This window comes from Musa acuminata, chromosome BXJ1-9, assembly GCF_036884655.1.
Source record: "Musa acuminata AAA Group cultivar baxijiao chromosome BXJ1-9, Cavendish_Baxijiao_AAA, whole genome shotgun sequence".
Classification (NCBI taxonomy): Eukaryota; Viridiplantae; Streptophyta; class Magnoliopsida; order Zingiberales; family Musaceae; genus Musa; species Musa acuminata.
The window spans coordinates 38962501-38982985 of NC_088335.1; the positions used below are offsets into that span (position 1 = coordinate 38962501).

Below are 20485 nucleotides of genomic sequence, written 5' to 3' on the forward strand. Positions count from 1 at the left end.
AAATTGAATAATTTAAAAAATAATAAAATTACGTTTTTCTTATTCGTGTTCACGTAAAAAGAATTGAGTTTAAATGTTTCACTTTAAAGATTTTAATATTATTTTTTAAAATATAAAAATATAATATTAATTATAATTAAATATAAGAAATAATCTATAATTATCCCTTAGTAAGCTTGATGAACTCAACAAAAAAAATCTCAAAAGGTAGGAAATTTATTCAAAAATATTATAACCAACAGTATAAATCTTTACATGATTCATCATATAGACTGGTCCATGGTTCTTCTTCAGTTGTTATATCAAGAGGTATTTTAGGGATTATGATAAATAAAAAATATTTTTTGAGAAGAAAAAGAGATTACATTTTTTTAAGAATCCCCAAAAAAATATTTTAGGGATTATGATAAATAAAAAATATTTTTTTTTAAGAAAAAGAGAAATGAAGACTAAGCAATGAGGGACAATGTTTCTTATTATTATAATAGGACTCTCATTGATGTACTTAGGAAACTGCAACTCACTGAACACAGAAGGCTGTGAATGAGCAGCCATGTAGGACCAGACTCCAATACAACAAGCATCATTTATCAGGAGGGACGCAACCCAAAGAACATCCAACACTGGTTCTTAAGTCTTGCACGTCGTTATTACACCATGTCATCCCCCAAAGAGCAGGAAAAAAGAAAGTATTTCTTGTCGTTATACAATTAATCAGCAGTGATAGATGGCCCTTGCCATGTTCCTCAAGCTCATGTCCATGGTTGCACTGCTTTTGCTATCAAGGTAGAGTTTGTCGAAGGCATCAACCGGACAAGCATGCAATTGGCTAGCCTCATCAAACTCGTATCTCAGTGACGCCTCACCACAAGGTAGCAGCTTCTCATGGAGATGGTTCTCAGAGCTCATATGCTCGCTTCCATAGCCGGTGTGGATGCTGCTGCCATCAGATGAGCTGCAGCTCGGTTGGTCACCTCCAAACATAATGAGATTGCCACTTTGATACGCTGGGCGTTGGCAAAGAGGGGAAAAGAAGGTTGGTGTAAGAGAATCGAAGAGACTCGGATGGATGGGAATGCCTTCCAGGTCTGGGAATGGAACAGCCATCTCAAGGTTCGATGAGAAGGACTGCGTCCGGTAGTGCTGCTGATGATGAGGATTTCTGTGGGATGGCGGTTGGTCAAAGAGCTTTTTCTTCAGTTTGGTGTTCCAGTAGTTCTTGATGTCATTGTCAGTCCTCCCTGGAAGCTGGCCTGCTATGATTGACCATCTGCACTTGCAAATTAATTTGGCATTTGAGAAGCATAATGCAGAAGATACTTCTCCTTCATGCACAGAGAGAGAGAGAGAGAGAGAGAGAGAGAGAGAGAGGGAGAGAGAGAGGATGGACTATATATGCGTATCAAACCCAATTTAGATATAAGCTAAAAGGATGAAATGGGTATGAAATATGTGCAGGGATATAGGAATGCAATCAAATCACCTGCTTCCAATGCTAACAAACAGGCTGCAAATGATCCTATCTTCTTCATCAGAGAAGTCCCCATGCTTTATGTTAGGCCTCCAGTAGTTGAGCCATCTCAGCCTGCAACTCTTTCCACACCTCCTCAGACCTGTTCACAGTCCAAACAAATCCTCAATATCCATGCAACAGCCATCGAAGAATCCTTCTCTCTACCTCATATGACATCCTAGAACACCATATCACTTCAAAAAGGAAGCAGAAATAAACGAGCAGAAGGTAAATACACAAATAAAAACGATAAGACTCCTTGCGTTACCAGCTTTCTGGGGGAGAGCAATCCAATTTCGACCTGTTCCATGCCTCTCTATGTACTCCTTCAGCTGTTTGTCTTCCTCAGGAGACCAAGTGCCTTTCTTGACCTTTGCCTTGTCACAACACGGAGCCCTTCCCATATCTCAGATTGTGCTCTTTGTGGATCTCCTCCACTCCCACCCTTTTGCCACCGGAGATTTGAGGCAGCCTAGTCCGGGTTTGGAATGGACGAGAGGAGAGAGAAGATGAACGATATAGAGGACATTGATTTATAATGAGTGAGTCAAACTAATCAGAATTAATAATAATTTAAGCTAAAAATTTAATATGATAGTTTATGAGTTATATATATATTATTCGACTATCTTGATATTTACTAATATGATATTATTCTCTTAGTCCTCTTTTTTAATTTCATGAATATCTTCTAGCATTCTTTCCCTATTCATATGTGATTTAATTGTCTCCTCCTTACTTATATTTTGCCCGCAACTATAGCTTGATCAATGGTGCGATTAGTTTTATCCGTCCTATAAGCTTAACTGTTTAGTATGACTAACTTTTTTTTGTACCATAAAGTTGACTCTGATTAAATCTCTTTCTTTTTTTTCTTTTTCTTTTTTTTTTTGACCCACTCTTTTTGTTTACAAGGCTCTTATAATAGATGATGAAAATATCATAACGAAGAGTGAGTCAAATTAGTTAGGATTAATGTATATTGAATCAAACATTAATCCAATTAAAAAACTTAAGTTGATAGTTTGTAGAATAGACTCAGATATATATCATCTGACGACTCTATCGGATAAAAGTTAATTATATCATTGACCAAACTATGGTTGTAGATAAAGTTGGTTACACCACTTACTCTTACTAGGGAGAGAGAATTATGCCATACATGAATAGAAAAAGAATGTTACAAAATATTCTTATGTGAAGAGAGATTGAAAAAGAGAACTAAAGGAATAATATCATATTAATGAATATCAAAAGAGTTAGATGATATATAACCAAGTTTAAAGTTTTGAAATGATGTAATTTACATCACTCATTGTTACTGAATTTCTAAACAAATCAAAGAATAAACTCAGTCATTTCTTTGGTGTCAGATCAGATTAATCGGACTTACCATCACCAACTACAAAGAAACTAGGCCTGTTCTTTGGGAGACCCTACATCTGATCTAACCAACCTTGTTGTGGCTCTCTCTCTCTCTCTCTCTCTCTCTCCTCTTCCCTCTATTTCTTCTGCTTAGAACAAAAATGCAGGTAAATAGCTTGTGCTACACAAAGTTGTCACTGCCTTCATGCGAGTTTACGTCCGAGGGTTGTGCAAACAAATGTAAAACACTTAATAGCATACATGATGCTAGAAAATAGACATAGTTAGTTCCACTTATTGTGTTTTAGGTTTCACTTGTAAGTTCATGTTTATAGCGACTGATAGAGATTATATGCAACATTAAACACTTCAATGAAAGCTTAAAATTTTGGGCATAGTATTTACCTGACTAATTATTTGATTATTGTATCACGACATTAATCCACTAAGCTTTGGATTGCATCAATATATTGCACTCTTGACCACCCAATCCTAATTGCTTCATCTACATAAATGAGTCTCGTAGTAAAGCCTGTTAATCCCTTGACTTGTACCATCGTCTTGCACTGGGATTCTCATATTAACCTTGATAAGCTTCCAGTGAATTGTCCTGGTAATTGCTTGCGGCCTTCTATTAACCTTGATGATGACTGACGAACAGAGCAACTAGGTTGCGGTTTGGCGATGAATCCTTGGCGTGGATTCTCATGCAGTAGGAAGGAATCAGAGAGAGAGAGAGAGAGAGAGAGAGAGAGGGGCTCGTCTTTGCTGATTCTGGAAGATATTAATGCTCTTTTTTCCACTAAATCTGTCTCTTCCACATCATTAACAGTGAAGAAAGACTATAATTTCTCCACCCGTTCAATATCACAAATGAAGATGGTGACCTCTCCATGAGAAAGGGAAGAAAGGCATGAAGTTAATCCAAGGAAAAGTACATCAATAGATTTTGATGGGAAAAAAGAACTTATAAATCTCACAAATACTCGTTGGACTAGCTACACTTGGCCACCAGTCTCCTTATCCTAGCCATCACAGTGTGTTGTGTACTATACCCCTAACGTATGCTTTACTGCAACATGTTGTTCTGTAATGTAGACATTATGTTTTGCACAATGTATATGCAGAGTAGTGTCAACAAAGTAATACATATGATATTTTTTGTGTGGTTCATTAGCATCTAAACACTAACAATTTATGTCCAAGTTTCTCTCTCTCTGGTGATGATGATAGGCTTTTCTGATCAGTTCATCTGCTTAAGCATTTCAATAAATAGATTTCATCCACATGATTGGGCATTCATTTTGATGTTGAAGTCTGAAAGGGTTAAAGATAATGTTATTATAATTTAGATAAGAAGTTTACATTTCATTAGAATTAGAAAATTTGAAAATGATTCAAAGTCTAATATATTTTGAATTGTAAATATTTAGACTCTTCAGGAACATTAGTCAATTATTTTTAGATTTATTACTTTACTTTTTTATGTTATTTACATCAACTTTCTCTCTCCTCTTTTCTTATTTGATCCATATACTCAACAGAAAGTACAAATACTTCTTAGTGTACTGTAGCCATACACAATACATATATGAAGTGTTTGTTGGTAGTTAGAACACAACAAAAAAAAAAAAAAGAGACTAAGAGCAAGCATGTTGGAAAAAGAATTCAACCAAAACTCAAAAGAGTTATAGCAATTTGGAACATTTCTAAACCATATGTATCTCTTTCAATGGCCCTAAAAAAATAATAGTATCTTGTAGCTTTCAGCATCTAGTTTGGTGGCATCAATGACATACTCTAGTTAGTCCTCCTCAAATATATTAGACAGGATCATGAAAAGACATCTGACTAACAAATTTCCAAGCCCATAGTCTTACGCTACATCAAACCTTGTCTTCATGTATAAACCTAGTTTTTTAAAGACAATTGATCCAACTATGTTCTGCATGTGTAGTGCCAAATAATTCAACATGCACCCACTAGATTGTCCTTTCAAATTTATCCAAGTTTATTTTAGAAAAGAAACACACCCAAGTTCTATGTATTTGATGGGAAAGGACATGGTGGCTTTATTTTTAAGGCTAGATTCCTAACTAAGCAGCGGATATAGACAAAGCATGAGTATACAATCGTTTTTATAAGGAGCACATTTAGCTTGGATTCATATTTTAATAAGATCAATAATGAGAGTTATAGTCTATGCCTGTACGCATGCAACTTGTGCAACCGTTGAAGGATTGCCAAGGAAAGATCAAAGAGCGAAGTTTCTTAAATGTTTTTATAAAGATTAATTGTACTTCTTTGATAAAAGAGTTATGTTCAAATACGACAGATTTTGAAGGATTCAAAGCTAAGTTTCTTAAATATATATATATATATATATATTTAACGATCGATTGTACTTCTTAATCAAAAGAGTTAAGTATAAATAGAGTAGATTGGGAGGATTCATTATCCTGAAAATGACTATTATCAAAGCTTAGACTATTAGTGGTTAGAAGATGGGCTTTCCTATTTATGATTCTTAAAATATGGACAATCTTGATTATATAAACTGATCCGAATAAACTAAAAATATCTAGGAATAAAAAGTAGAGGTGCTAAGGTACCTGATTAATTTTATTGACAAAATCAACATGAATTTGAGAGTATGTGTGAAGAAAAACTCATTAAAACTCAAGTTCAAGGGCTTTCCGTAAGACTTTGAGCATAGCAATGCCTTCATCAGCCTATGATGGGAAAAGGATATAGCAATTTCATATATGGAAAAGAAAAGTTAATATATTGATTAGTGGTTGAAGGGTTTATAGAGTGAAGTTGTGGGATGGGAAGAAGACCCTCTTAGATTTCGTATCAAAGCAAATAGGATCATCAATGGATGATATCACCTTTTTCCAAAGGGTAGGAGCCTTCTTATTTTGATGATTACAAAAACAAGAATTATTTTAGTTTAATCAAAGGTGTCATAAGGTAATTGCAATGATGTCTCTAAGAAGTGAGGAGTCAATAGAAGCAAATGAGGATGATTCAAAACGTCAAGATTTAAGATATCAACTGTCAAAGTTTAGAAAAATCAACTTTGAGATGATACTTAATAGTGTTCCAAAGTCCAAGAGCTAATTCATATTCAAAGAAAATGTGCTATGTGAAAACTGTGTAATGCTTGCCAATATCAAAAGTCAATTTGTGAATAAAACAATTTTGATAGATCCTAAGTGGAAAGTTTGTTTCAAATAAGTTTTCAAAGAAATTTTTTGATTTTAAAATAAACCTTCAAATCTTGTATCACTTTCCAACCAAGCCAAATAAGCTCTTCTTTAATGTTCGCTCTTCTCAATAAATGAAAAGCATTGTTTAAGAAGAAAATCTAATTTGAACTAAAGAACCAAACTCACTTATTCTTACTGGGGCTAGCAGCTAGATAGATTTATAGAATTCTTTTTGGTAAGGAAAGGGTGGAATCCATAGTGGATGAGAGGTTTTCTAACCATTATGAGCAATTAGATCAGCCCATTCAGGTCATAGGAATATTAGATATCTAAGGATCTAAGTGGGATGGAAGTTTCCTCAACATTGTCGATTTATTTTCTAAATCCTATTTTAAAGTTATTAGTAGTTGTATAAAAAAAATTCAAAAGGGGAGAGAAAGTTATATTTGATAGTTAAAAGGGGGAATAAATATTTAGCACATATGGATTGTGTAACGGTGATTAAATCTTTAATGCCAAGGTGATTAAATCTTAGTTTTGAAGGTGATAACTTTGTCCAACCTAATAAAATTTAAGTTTGCGACTTTAGAAGTAAGATGGAGGATTTGGTCAAAATTTTTATATTTATCAAATAATAGATTAGAATAAAATTAATCATCGAGAAAATTAAGGTTGATTTGCTAGCCTAAGAAATGAGATCTTTGGACTACACATTGATTTTTACGAAGGGCTTTATCAATAAGAGAATTTTATAAGCTTAATGAGATTCGAGAGATGGAGATATAGAAACCTAAGTATTTCATAGATTATGAGCTTCCGTTATAGTTTGATGATATGTTTGTAGGATTTATTATAATTTTTAAAGGCCGAGAGAATTTTATATATGACGTATGATATCTGTTGGAAAGAATAGAAGATAAGAAGAATTATTGAAGAAGCTTTATTTAAGAAGTTTTATTGAAGAATCTTTATTGAAGAAGTTTAAATGCATTAACATGTCCCTCTCATATTTATACAGATTAGGAGGGAGAATTTCCCTCAACAGAGTAGAGAGATTTCCTCATATAATTGGGAAAATCTTATCTGCTATCATGCCCCCATAAGATAGTGCTCCTATTAAGGATACCAATCTTGGATCGATGCAAAGCAAATAGTTTACGAGCAAGAGGCTTCATAAGTAGGACAAGAGCATATCGCTGCTGCTGTTGTTGTTGCTGCGGTTATGACGGTGACGACGACAATTGTAGTAGAGGAGAAAGCTACAATAATGGAGAAAGCTATAGCAATGCTGTAGTGGAGGAAGCCGCAGTAGAGGTGCAATAGAGGAGGAAGCTGCAATAGAGGAGAAAGCTGCAATGATGATATAGTAAAAGAGAAAGCTACATTAGAGGTGCAGTAGTGGAGAAAGCTACAACAGAGGAACAGTAATGCTACAACAGAGGAGGTAGCTGTAGCGATACTATAATAGAAGAGAAAGAAGAATTATTAAAGAAGCTTTATTGATGAAGTTTTATTGAAGAAGCTTTATTGAATAAGCTTAAATGCATTAATATATCCCTCTCCTATTTATACAGATTAGGAGGGAGGATTTTCCTCAACAAAATAAAGGATTTCCCTCAACAAAGTAGAGAGATTTCCTCATATAGTTGGGAAAATCTTATAGCTGATATGAGGAAATTTTTGGTATCAGAGCCTGGTTTCGGGATCTTTTGGTAACAATGACAATAACAAAGATCGTTGTCGAGAAATTCGATAGAAATGTCAACTTCGACATGTGGGTAGCTCAAGATGGAGGCCATTCTGGTTCAAGACGGAGTTGATTTGGCACTATAGGGAGTTGAGAACATTCCAGATGATACGTCAAAGGAAGATCTTGTGGGTATGGATAAGAAAGCCCGATCAAGCATTATTCTAAATCTCTCTGATGAGGTTTTACGAGAGGTAGCTACGGAGACTACGGCTAAGAGCATATGGGACAAGCTTAAAGCCTTGTATATGAAGAGGACAGTGGAGAATCGTCTCTACTTGAAGCAGAGTTTATATATGCTTCGGATGATTGAAGGTATATCTATACTCTCACATCTTGATAAATTTGATTCCTTAGTTATGGATTTGGAGAATATAGATGCGAAAATTGATGACGAGGATAAAACCTTGTTACTTTTGTGTTCTCTTCCCCAATCCTTTAAGTATTTCCATGATACTATAATTTATAGAAAAGAAATAATTTCGTATCAAGAAATTAAAATCTGTACTAAAATCTAAGGAACAGATAGATAGGGATATCACTAGGGAAAGTAGAGGGAATCAAGCTGAGAGTCTGGTTATCAGGGGTAGAATAGATAAAAGGGAATTTGACAGTAGTAGATCTAAATCTAGATTTAAATCCAGACATAGAAATTTGGAGTGCAGATATTATCATAAAATGGGGCACATTAAGGCTGATTGCTTTAAATTAAAAAATAAATTAAAGCAAAAGGAAAAAATTATTGAGAAAACTACTGAATCCACTAAAGCTAGTGTAGTAGCTGATGAGAATGTTGGAAATATTTTCTTTACTACTGATGACAGGATGAGATTTAAAAATGAATAGATTTTAGATTCGGGTTGTTCTTATCACATGTGTCCCAATAGAGATTTGTTTTCCACATATGAATTTTGTAATGGTGGAATTGTTTTGATGGGCAATAATGTCATGTGTGATGTTGTTAGCAGAGGCACAATCTGAATTAAAATACATTATGGTATTGTGAGGATGCTCAATAATGTTAGATATGTTCCCGATTTAAAAAAATCTCATCTCTTTAGGTAACCTAGAGGCTTTTGAGTGTAAATACATAGCTGAATGTGGAGTTATGAAAGTTTCTAGAAGTGCCCTTATTGTTATGAAAGCTTGTAGGTCTGGTAGCTTGTATATTTTGCAGGGAACTACTGTCATAAGCTCGGTTATAGTCTCATCATCATCATTGTTTGATTCTAACATCATCAAATTATGGCATATGTGTTTGGGTCATATGAGCGAAAAAAGTTTGAGCATATTAAGCAAAAAGGGTCTTCTTTGTAGATAGAGTACTGGGCCACTGGATTTCTATGAACACTGCATTTTTGGAAAGCAGAAAAGAGTCGGCTTCAATTCTTTAGTAGTTCACAAAACGAAAGGTACTCTTGACTATATTCATTCAGACCTTTGGGGTACAGCTCGTGTTCAGTCTAAGGGTGGTGCCAGGTATATATTGACTTTCATTGATGATTATTCCATGAAAGTTTGAGTTTATTTTTTGAGGCATAAAAATGAGATTTTTCTAACCTTTAAACAATTGAATGCTTTGATTGAGAAGCAAATAGGTAACCAGATTAAGTGGCTTTGAATAGATAATGGTATGAAATTTTATGAATATGACTTTGATGAATTCTACAAAAAATGAAGGAATTGTTCGGCATCGCACTATTAGGATGATGTCTCAGCAAAATGGTGTAGCCGAACGTATGAACATAAGACTCTTGGAGAAAGCAAAATGTATAATCTTAAATATAGGGTTGACAAAGGACTTTTGGGCAGAGGCGATTAATATGGCCTGTTACATTGTCAATCGCGCTCCTTCTGCAGAACTTAATTTTAAAGCTTTGGAAGAAGTTTAGTCAGGTACTCCTACTGATTACTCTGATTTAAAAATTTTTGGGTGTTTAGAATACATGCATATAAATAAAGGAAAATTAGAGTCTCGAGTTAAAAAGTGCATTTTCCTTGGGTATGCTTCTAGGGTGAAAGGATACAGATTATGATGTTATGATCCCAAATCCCCAAAATTTGTAATCAGTAGAGATGTTACTTTTGATGAATTATCTATGTTATCTTCCAAAGAAGAATCTACTAGTTGTACAAATGATAGTGTGCAGAAGCAAGTGGAGCTTGAGATTGGTAGCTCTGATTCCTTTCAGTCGAACTCTTTTAACTCAAAGAATGCCAGTAGATGGTCTCGAGTCTACTGACGAAGATGATCCAGAGGAAGAGTAATATTCCATAGCCAAGGATAGACCATAGAGAGATATTCGACCACCACAAAGATATGCAAATTTGGTTGTATATTCTTTGTCTTTTGCAAAAGAAACAAGTGAAGTTGGTGAGCCTACTACATACTCAGATGTAGTTTCTTGTGATAATTCCGCTAATTGGTTGATTGCGATGAATGAAGAAATTAAATCTCTCCATCAGAATAGAACTTGGGATCTTGTGAAGCCGCCTTCGGGTAAGAAAATTATTGGATGTAAATGAGTTTTCAAAAGGAAGGAAGATATTCCAAGGGTTGAAGATGCAAGATACAAAGTACGATTGATTGCAAAGGGCTATAGTCAGGTACATGGTATTGATTTTAATGATGTATTTTCACCTATTGTTAAACATAGCTCTATTCATGTTTTGCTTGCTTTATTTGCCATGTATGATTTGGAATTAGAGCAACTTGATGTCAAAACAGCTTTCTTACATGGTGAACTTAAAGAACAAATTTACATGGAGCAACCTCATGGATTTGAAGTTAACGGTAAGGAAGACCATGTTTGTTTGTTAAGGAAATCATTATACGAATTGAAGTAGTCTCCAAGATAGTGGTATAAGAGGTTTGATTCTTTTATATTGGGTCATGGTTACACGAGGAGCATGTATAATAGCTATGTCTACTTCCAGAAGTTAACTGATGGCTCTTTTATGTATTTGTTGCTTTATGTTAATGACATACTTATTGCAATTAAGAATTTATCAGAAATTCATACTTTGAAAATGCAACTGAGTAGTGAATTTGAAATGAAAGATTTGGGAGCAGCTAAGAAAATTCTTGGCATGGAGATCAAAAGAGAACGAGGAGTTGGAAAATTAATTCTAACCTTGAAAAATTATCTCGAGAAAGTCTTAAAGAGGTTTGGCATGAAAAACGCTAAGCCAATGAGTACTCCTCTTGCTAGTCATTTTCAGTTATTTGCTGCTCAGTCACTACAGTCAGTTGAAGAGGAAGAATATATGGTGCAAGTTCCATATTCCAGTGCCATCGGTAGTATTATGTATGCAATTGTTTGTACTCATCTAGATATTTCACAAGTAGTCAATGTGGTTAGCAGATATATGTCTCGCCTGGGTAAAATATATTGGCAAGCTATGGAGTGGATTCTCAGATACTTGCAAGGGACTTCAGATGCTTGTATAGAGTTTGGAAAAAATCATGACACTTTGGTTGGTTTCGTCGACTCTGATTATGCTGTAGATCTTGATAAATGAAGATCTTTAACAGGTTATGTTTTTTGCATACAGTTAGTTGGAAAGCTTCCTTACAACCTGTCATGGCTTTATCTACTATAGAGGCGATCAAAGAAGTTTTATGGTTAAGAGATTTGTTCGACGAATTATGTCTGCATCAAGGTGTTACTACAATTTACTATAATAGTCAAAGTGCTATTCATGTGACTAAAGACCAGATGTATCATGAGAGGACAAAACACATCGATATGAAGTTTCATTTTATTCGAGATATCATTGCTGAGGGAAATGCCCTTGTTCAGAAAATTCATATGAAGAACAATCCAGTTAATATGCTTACGAAGCCTCTTCCGGTTTACAAATTCAAGCAGTGCTCGGACTTGGTTGGTGTTCATTGTTGGTGATTGCCCACTAGGGCTTTTATGAAGAAGGTGGAGCAAGTTTTGTTAATTGTCAATGTTGGGACATGCCAAGGTGGAGATTTGTTAGTTTGGTAAGTCCCACATAGTCCCACATCGAAAAAATCAAGCTTGTTATCTCTTATTGCAACTATAAATAAGGGCTTGGGTTTTGAAGCCAACTGCACAACAAGACATAGTTTAATTTTTATTAAGTCCACACTTAGTTAAAATAGTTTGGGTTTATAATTTAGGCTTTTCTTGTTTAGTAGTTTCAGGTATTTTATGATCTAAGAACATTTTCTTATGGTATTTGTAATTGTCCCTTTTATAGTATAGTTTTGCTCCTCCTCCGTCACGTAGGTCAATTGACCGAACCACGTAAATCTGGTGTCCTCGTGTCTTTTATTTTTCTACTTTATTATCTTTATTGGGTTGCCAAATTATCCTTTGGTAAATTTTCTAAAGCCAACTCTAACGATATAGTTTGTTAGAGCTGGCCCCAAGAAATTTACCAAAGAGTAATTTGGCAACCCAATAAAGATAATAAAGCAGAAAAATAAAAGAGACAAGGACACCAGATTTATAAGATTCAATCAATTGACCTACCTCTACGGACAGAAGAGGAGCAAAACTCTACTATAAAAGGGATAATTATAAATGCCTTAGGAAAATGTTCCTAAGCCATAAAACACCTGAAACTACTAAACAAGAAAAGCTTAAACTATTTTAACTAAGTGTGGACTTAATAGAAATTAAACCCAAAGTAAATAATTAGGTTTTTCTTGTGGTGCATCTGGTTTCAAAGTCTAGGCCCTCATTTATAGTTGCAATAGGAGATAACAAGCTTGATTTTCTCGATGTGGGACTATGTGGGACTTGCCAAACTAACAAATCTCCACCTTAGCATGTCCCAACATTGACAATTAACAAAACTTGCTCCACCTTCTTCACAAAAGCCCCAACGGGCAATCACCAACAATGAACACCATCCAAGTCCAAGTACTGCTTGAACTTGTAAACTAGAAGAGGCTTCGTAAGCATATCAGTTGGATTATTCTTCGTATGAATTTTTTGAACAAGGACCTTTCCCTCAGCAATGGTATCCCAAATAAAATGAAACTTCACATCGATGTGTTTCGTCCTCTTATGATACATGATACATCTAGTCTTTAGTCAAATGAATAGCACTTTAACTATCACAATAAATTGTAGTAACACCTTGATGCAGACATAATTCGTCGAACAAACCTCTTAACTATAAAACTTCTTTGATCGTCTCTGTCACTATCATATATTCTGCCTCTGTAGTAGATAAAGCCACGACAAGTTGTAAGGAAGCTTTCCAACTAACTACACAACCGCCAACGTAAAAAACATAGCCTGTCAAAGATCTTCGTTTATCAAGATCCGCAGCATAATCAGAGTTGATGAAACCAACCAAAGTGTCACAATTTTTCTCAAACTCCAAACAAGCATTTGAAGTCCCTTGCAAGTATCTGTGAATCCACTTCACGGCTTGCCAATGTGTTTTACCCGAGTGAGACATATATCTGCTAACCACACTAATTGCTTGTGAAATATCTGGACGAGTATAAACCATTGCATACATAATATTGCCGATGGTACTAGAATATGGAACTTGCACCATATATTCTTCCTCTTCAATTGACTGTGGTGACTAAGCAGCAGATAGCTGAAAATGGCTAGCAAGAGGAGTACTCATTAGTTTAGCATTTTTCATACCAAATCTTTCCAAGACTTTCTCGAGGTAATTTTTCTTGGTCAGAAATAATTTTCTAACTCCTCGTTCTCTTTTGATACCAAGAATTTTCTTAGCTGCTCCCAAATCTTTCATTTCAAATTCACTACTCAGTTGTATTTTCAAAGTGTGAATTTCTAACTAATTCTTAGCTGCAATAAGCATGTCATCAACATAAAGCAACAAATACACAAAAGAGCCATCAGTTAACTTCCGGAAGTAGACATAGCTATCATACATGCTCCTCGTGTAACCATGACCCAACATAAAAGAATCAAACCTCTTATACCACTGTCTTGGAGACTACTTCAATCCGTACAAGGATTTCTTTAACAAGCAAATATGGTCTTCCTTACCGTTAACTTCAAATCCATGAGATTGCTCCATGTAAATTTATTTTTCAAGTTCACCATGTAAGAAAGCTATCTTGACATCAAGTTGCTCTAATTCCAAATCAAACATTACAACTAAATCAAGCAAAACACGAATAGAGCTATATTTAATAATAGGTGAAAATATGTCATTAAAATCAACATCATGTATTTGACTATAGCCCTTTGCAACCAATCGTGCTTTGTACCTTGCATCTTCAACCCTTGAAATACCTTCATTCCTTTTGAAGACTAATTTGCATTCAATAATTTTTTTACTCGAATGTGGCTTCACAAGATCTTAAGTTCTGTTCTGATGGAGAGATTCAATTTCTTCATTCATCGCAATCAACCACTTAGCGAAATTATCATAAGAAACTAGATCTGAGTAGGTAGTAGGCTCACCAACTTCACTTGTTTATTCTGCAATATACAAAGCATATGCAACCAAATTTACATATCTTTATGGTGGTCGAATATCTCTCTGTGATCTATCCTTAGCTATGGAATATTGCTCTTCCTCTTGATCATCTTCGTTAGTAGACTCGGGACCATCTATTGACATTCTTTGAGTAGAAGAGTTCGACTAAAAGGAATCAGAACTACCAATCTCAAGCTCCACCTACTTTTGTGCACTATCATTTGTACAACTAGTAGATTCCTCTTTGGAAGATAACATAGACAATTCATCAAAAGTAACATCTCTACTGATTATAAATTTTGAGGATTTAGGATCAGAATACCATAATCTGTATCCTTTTACCCCAGAAGCATACCCAAGGAAAATACACTTTTTAGCTTGAGGCTCTAATTTTCCTTTATTTACATGTATGTATGCTAGACACCCAAAAAATTTTAAATCAGAGTAATCAGTACGAGTACTTGACTAAACTTCCTTCGGAGCTTAAAAATTAAGTGCTGTAGAAGGAGCGCGGTTGATAACGTAACAAGCTATATTAATCGCCTCTGCCAAAAAGTCCTTTGTCAACCCTGTATTTGAGATCATACACCTTACTCTCTCTAAAAGTGTTCTATTCATACATTTGGCCACACCATTTTATTGAGGTGTCATCCTAACAGTGCGATGCCAAACTTCATTTTTTTAGAATTCATCAAAGTCACCTTCACAAAATTTCATGCCATTATTTGTTCGAAGCCGCTTAATCTGTTTACTTGTTTGCTTCTCAATTAAAGTCTTTCATTATTTAAAGATTAGAAAAACATCATTTTTATGCTTTAGAAAATAAACCCAAACTTTCCTTGAATAATCGTCAATGAAAGTTAATATATACCTAGCACATTAGACTAAACACTAGTTGGACCCTAAAGGTCTGAATGGATATAGTCAAGAGTACCTTTTGTTTTGTGAACTGCTAGAGAATTGAAGTTGACTCTTTTCTGCTTTCCAAAAATGCAGTGTTCAAAGAAATCCAGTGGCCCAATACTCTATCTGCAAAGAAGACCCTTTTTGCTCAATATGCTCAAACTTTTTTCGCTCATATGACCCAAACGCATATGTCATAATTTGATGATGTCAGAATCAGACAATGATAATGATGAGACTACAACCGAGCCTGTGATAGTAGTTCCCTACAAAATATACAAGCTATCAGACCTACAAGACAACAATGGCACTTCTAGAAACTTTCATAACTCCACATTCAACTACGTATTTACACCTAAGAGCCTCTAGCTTGCCTAAAGAGATGAGATTCTTTTTTAAATCAAGAACATGTCCAACATTAGTGAGGATCCTCACAATACCATCATGCATTTTAATTCAGATTGTGCCTCTACTAAAAACATCACACGCGGCATTATTGCCCATCAAAATAATTCTACCATTACAAGATAAAATAAATCTCTATTGGGACACATGTGATAAGAATAACCCGAATCTAAAATCCATTCATTTTTAGACCTCGTCCTGTCATCAGTAGCAAAGAAAATATTTTTAACATTCTCATCAATTGCTACACTAGCTTCAGCGGACTTAGTAGTTTTCTCAATAATTTTTTCTTTTACTTTAATTTATTTTTTAATTTAAAGTAATCGGCCTTAATGTGCCCTATTTTGTGACAATATCTGCACTCCAAATTTCTATGTTTAGATTTATATCTAGATTTAGATATACTACTGTCAAATTTCCTTTTATCAGTTCTACCCTTGACAACCAAACTCTCTACCTGATTCCCTCTACTTTCCCCAGTGATATCCCTATCTATCTGCTCCTTAGATTTTAGTTCAGATTTAATTTTCTGATACAAAATTTTTTTTTTTTCATAAATCATAGTATCACGAAAATACTTAAAGGATTGGGGAAGAGAATACAAAAGTAATAGGGCCTTATCCTCGTCATCAATTTTCACATCTATATTCTCCAAATCCATAACTAAGGAAACAAGTTTATTAAGATATGAGAGTATAGATGTACCTTCAGTCATCCGAAACATATACAAACTCTGCTTCAAGTAGAGACGATTCTTTACTATCCTCTTCATATACAAGGCTTTAAGATTATCCCATATGCTCTTAGCCGTAGTTTCCGTAGCTACCTCTCGTAAAACCTTATCACAGAGATTTAGAATAATGCTTAATCGGGCCTTCTTATACATACCCGTAAGATCTTCTTTTGACGTATTATCTAGAATGTTCTCAACTCCCTATAGTGTCAAATCAACTCTGTCTTGAACCAGAATGGCCTCCATCTTGAGCTGCCACATGTCGAAGTTGACATTTCTATTGAATTTCTCGACAATGATCTTTGTTATTATCATCATTGCTAAAAGATCTCGAAACCAGGCTTTGATACCAATTTGTTAAAGCTGAGGAAATCTCTCTACTCTATTGAGGAAAATCCTCCCTCCTAATCTGTATAAATATGAGAGGGATATGTTAATGCATTTAAGCTTCTTCAATAAACCTTCTTAAATAAAGCTTCTTTAATAAAACTTCTTCAATAAAGCTTCTTCAATAAAGCTTCTTCATCACTGAGGGAATGACCTATCATAGCCAAGTTATCGATGATAATCCTTATGTTATGTAGATAATCAACAATAATATTTTTCTTTTATTTTATCGTCATGAGACTAGACAAGAGACTAAGCATACAAGTGCGGAAACGATTGGCCAGGGTGGTTTGTAACTTGCACCAAGCTTCGGCAGTAGTATCACATGAAGAAATGAGTGGGGCAAAGGATCCAGCGACTAAGGCTTGCATAGCTTGAAGGATGAGATGATCCTAGCATAACCATAGTTTGTGGTCCGGATTTGATACTGGACTAGGTGTGCTTGGGATGTTTAGAAGTGGCCTTCACAGCGAGAGCTCTGATACCATGTTGGAAAGAATAAAATAAAAAAAAAATTATTGAAGAAGCTTAAATGCATTAACATGTTCCTCTTCTATTTATAGAAATTAGGAGAGAGGATTTTACTCAACAGAACAAAGGATTTTTCTCAATAGAGTAAGAAATTTTCTCGTATAGTTGGAGAAATTTTATCAACTATTAATATCATATATATATATATATATATATATATATATATATATATATATATATATATATATATATATATATATATATATATATATATATATGATAAAGTGACCAAGGACACCTTTTTTTTTTTTTTTTTTGCTAGTGAACTAAAAAAAAAGAAAGCTAAGATAGGAGTAGGATGAGATGCATTCCTTAATCCAATTGATGAATGTAGGTGGGGAGTTTATTCTTTAAGAGTATTTGGGTTAAGGCTTCCTAGGAAGATATTATCATGGATATTACACCCTTTCTTGATATAATGAGCAATTAGAGAGTTGAATAGAGGTCTAAGATGATTTATAAGAATTAGCAAGAATTTTGTAGGGCCTATAGAACAAAAATCGTTCACCTGTGGAGCTTTTTAAAAATAAAAATCAAATAGGTTTTACCTTAACTAGTGGGGATTTTACTAGTTTGAAAAAAATTATTCAAAGCTACTAAAAGGGTGTCATTAATTTTGTTCGAAAAGGTTTGGACAAACTCAATAGTAAAACCATCTGAACCATGACTTTTCCCTAATCTCATCTAATTAATAGTAGAAAAAAATTTATCAGGAGAAAGGGGAGAGAAGAGAGACTAGCTTTTTGAAGGAAGAAATTTTAGGTCGGGAGTGCTAGTTGTTAGTTAAGATTATGTTCTAGAGCATATGATAGTAGTTGGCAAAGTAACTAGAAATATCATCAGGGTTAGATAGAGTAGCATAATTTAAAAATATATTTAAAGAATATGATTAAGTTTTATTTATAAAAGGCTAGTTTGTAAAAGTTTCTTATGTTCTGGTCCCCCTCTTCAGTCCAAGTGACATTATATTTAGTCCACTAGTAAATGAGACATTATATTTAGTAAGTGACATTATATTTAGTTTGACCATTAAGAGTAATGAGCTTATTGGATATGCTGTGAAGAAATTGGATTCCTTCAATTCGAAAAGAGAGAGAGGGTCACCTTGATGTTACAATTAAAGTTATCCTTGAGGAGTTTTAGGAAGAGAGATAGTGTGTGACTTGAAATTAGAAGTTTGTTAATAATTAGGTCAATGACTTTCAAGGTATCAATGATTTTAAGTAAAAGATTTTCTTAGATCTTTTAGAGAAAGGGATCTAGAAATTTTGATTAGAAGAGGATTGTGGATTGAAGCAATATGGAAGATATGGGAGATGGGAGATTTAAGATCCATGAAAAAGAAAAAGCCAAACTTTAGAAACATCGACTCTATTGAGTCTTGCTAAAATGTGAGCACTTGCATAATAATGATTACAACAAGTATGGTAAGGATTGAAAAAATCGAGAGCAGTTAAACCTTGCTAAAAAGTAAAACTTCGAAGTGAACCAATCGATTAATACAAAAAGACAATTCACTTATTTTATCACAAAAATATGTAATATCATTAAAATATCTATAAATAAACTAAGGAATCCTATAGAGATTAATATTAGATAGATGATACTAAAGAATATTACAAATGGAGAAAGAGTTACTAGTATAGATAAGGATAGCGATTAAGAGTCTTTATTGATGAAGAAAGTTTTGATAACTTGTATTTCCATGAGTATGCGCCACCTAATTGATTCACAATAGTGATAAAGTTTCTATTCTATTGCTTTGCTCATTCTTCTAATGAGACATTAACTTATTTCTATATGTTTCTTGAAGCATGATATTGTAAAAATTATATATCTTGATGAGGGAGAATAGATATATCTTTTTATTTATTTTATTGAGGTGATATTTATTAAAAAGAAGAAGTATTTTCGCGAAGGATAGGAGAGCCATGGGAGGAGAGGAAAACACTTCATCATTTTGTTTCTTTGTTTAAGGGTAAAGAGAAAAGTAGGAAGACTTCCTTTCAAGTTTCTCTTCTTCAAGGAGGAAATTATTATCTTCCATTGAGCCAGAACCTGTTGCCCTTTGAAAAACTTGCTCTGCCATTACATTAGGTCATTGAAGTCGAGGGTTTGCTTTTTGTTGTTAGATATGGAGGGTGGAGCTTTTGTCGCATGCTGGGAGAAAGAAGATCTAGAGGCAGAGAAGGCAAAGCTTTAGGCTTCTCCCACCAAGTTCTCCCTCTGCATCTCTTGATTTTGTGGATATAGAATGACAAAAGCATTTTTGAGAGGTATAGATGCATCATCAATTTGAATATTGAGACGGTAAGAGGAGAAGATTGATGGTGGTAGAGGAATCAAAGTAAAATACAATTGTGTCCAAGATAGATTTGGACATAACAAAGGTGTTGTTTGCCTTGATTCGAGAAGATGTATTAGTTTGTCATCATGCTTTGGCAAACCTTTTCCAACTAGATTGTATGGTAGATTTGGATTAACAAGTAATTGGATTTTCTTTAGAAGCTTCAGTGTGAGGAATTAACAAGTGAGATGTTACCTTAGATGGCTCGATCGGATCAGGTTGAATCGAGCTCAAGGGTCCAGAATGGAATTTGAATTAGTTAGGATTATTGGAGGTTAAATGAGATTTGGGAAAGTAGTTGGATTCGGTCATTTTAGGATTGGATTTATGTTGAACATGAAGTCAAGGTCTAAATACCTAATCATCTTCAACCTCCGGTTCAAGCAAGAAATCCTAACATAACGTGTAGTTATGATAGGAGGGTTTTGAAGCTTGAAAATAGAGGGGTAATATTCAGTTTTATGACCCACTAGGCCATAATTGAAGTAGAAGACTGAAATGCTTTTATAAGTAATATTTTGGAAAAAAAAAGATTTAACTCAATTAAAGTCATTGAGACAGGTTTGAAGAGGTCAAGCACCTTTTACTCTAGAGAGAGCGAGACCATTAATTTTGAGTAATTTTTTAATTTGATTATAATTTATAAAAGAATATTGGACTATATATATATATATATATATATATATATATATATATATATATATATATATATATATATATATATATATATATATATATATATATATATATATATATATATATATTCAAGAGGGAGATTGGGGGAGGGGGGTGAATCTATGTAAGGCCTAAGTGGTTGGAGATTTGGACATTAATCATAGGGCTTGGTGATAGATGAACTAATGACCACTAATGGCTACGAGTGAAAGTC

At 34.2% G+C, this 20485-nt stretch overlaps 1 protein-coding gene across 1 annotated transcript; it reads right to left on the reverse strand.

Annotated features, from left to right (window-relative positions):
- Positions 1 to 540: 540 nt before the first annotated feature.
- On the reverse strand, positions 541 to 2016 carry LOC135594330 (transcription factor RAX2-like). Its single transcript, XM_065084725.1, has 3 exons — positions 1782 to 2016; positions 1484 to 1613; positions 541 to 1270 (listed from the first exon to the last, which is right to left on the reverse strand). The coding sequence occupies exons 1-3, from the start codon at positions 1915 to 1917 to the stop codon at positions 715 to 717; spliced, it is 822 nt and encodes a 273-aa protein (XP_064940797.1). The 5' UTR covers positions 1918 to 2016; the 3' UTR covers positions 541 to 714.
- Between the last annotated feature and the right edge of the window lie 18469 nt (positions 2017 to 20485).

Bases quoted from the DNA above. Each gene is read 5' to 3' on its own strand.
- LOC135594330 (XM_065084725.1), bottom strand. From the start codon at position 1,917: ATGGGAAGGGCTCCGTGTTGTGACAAGGCAAAGGTCAAGAAAGGCACT. The intron at 1,614-1,781 runs GTAACGCAAGGA...GACTGTGAACAG, and splicing joins TGCTCTCCCCCAGAAAGCTG to GTCTGAGGAGGTGTGGAAAG. The intron at 1,271-1,483 runs GTGATTTGATTG...TTGCAAGTGCAG, and splicing joins TTTGTTAGCATTGGAAGCAG to ATGGTCAATCATAGCAGGCC.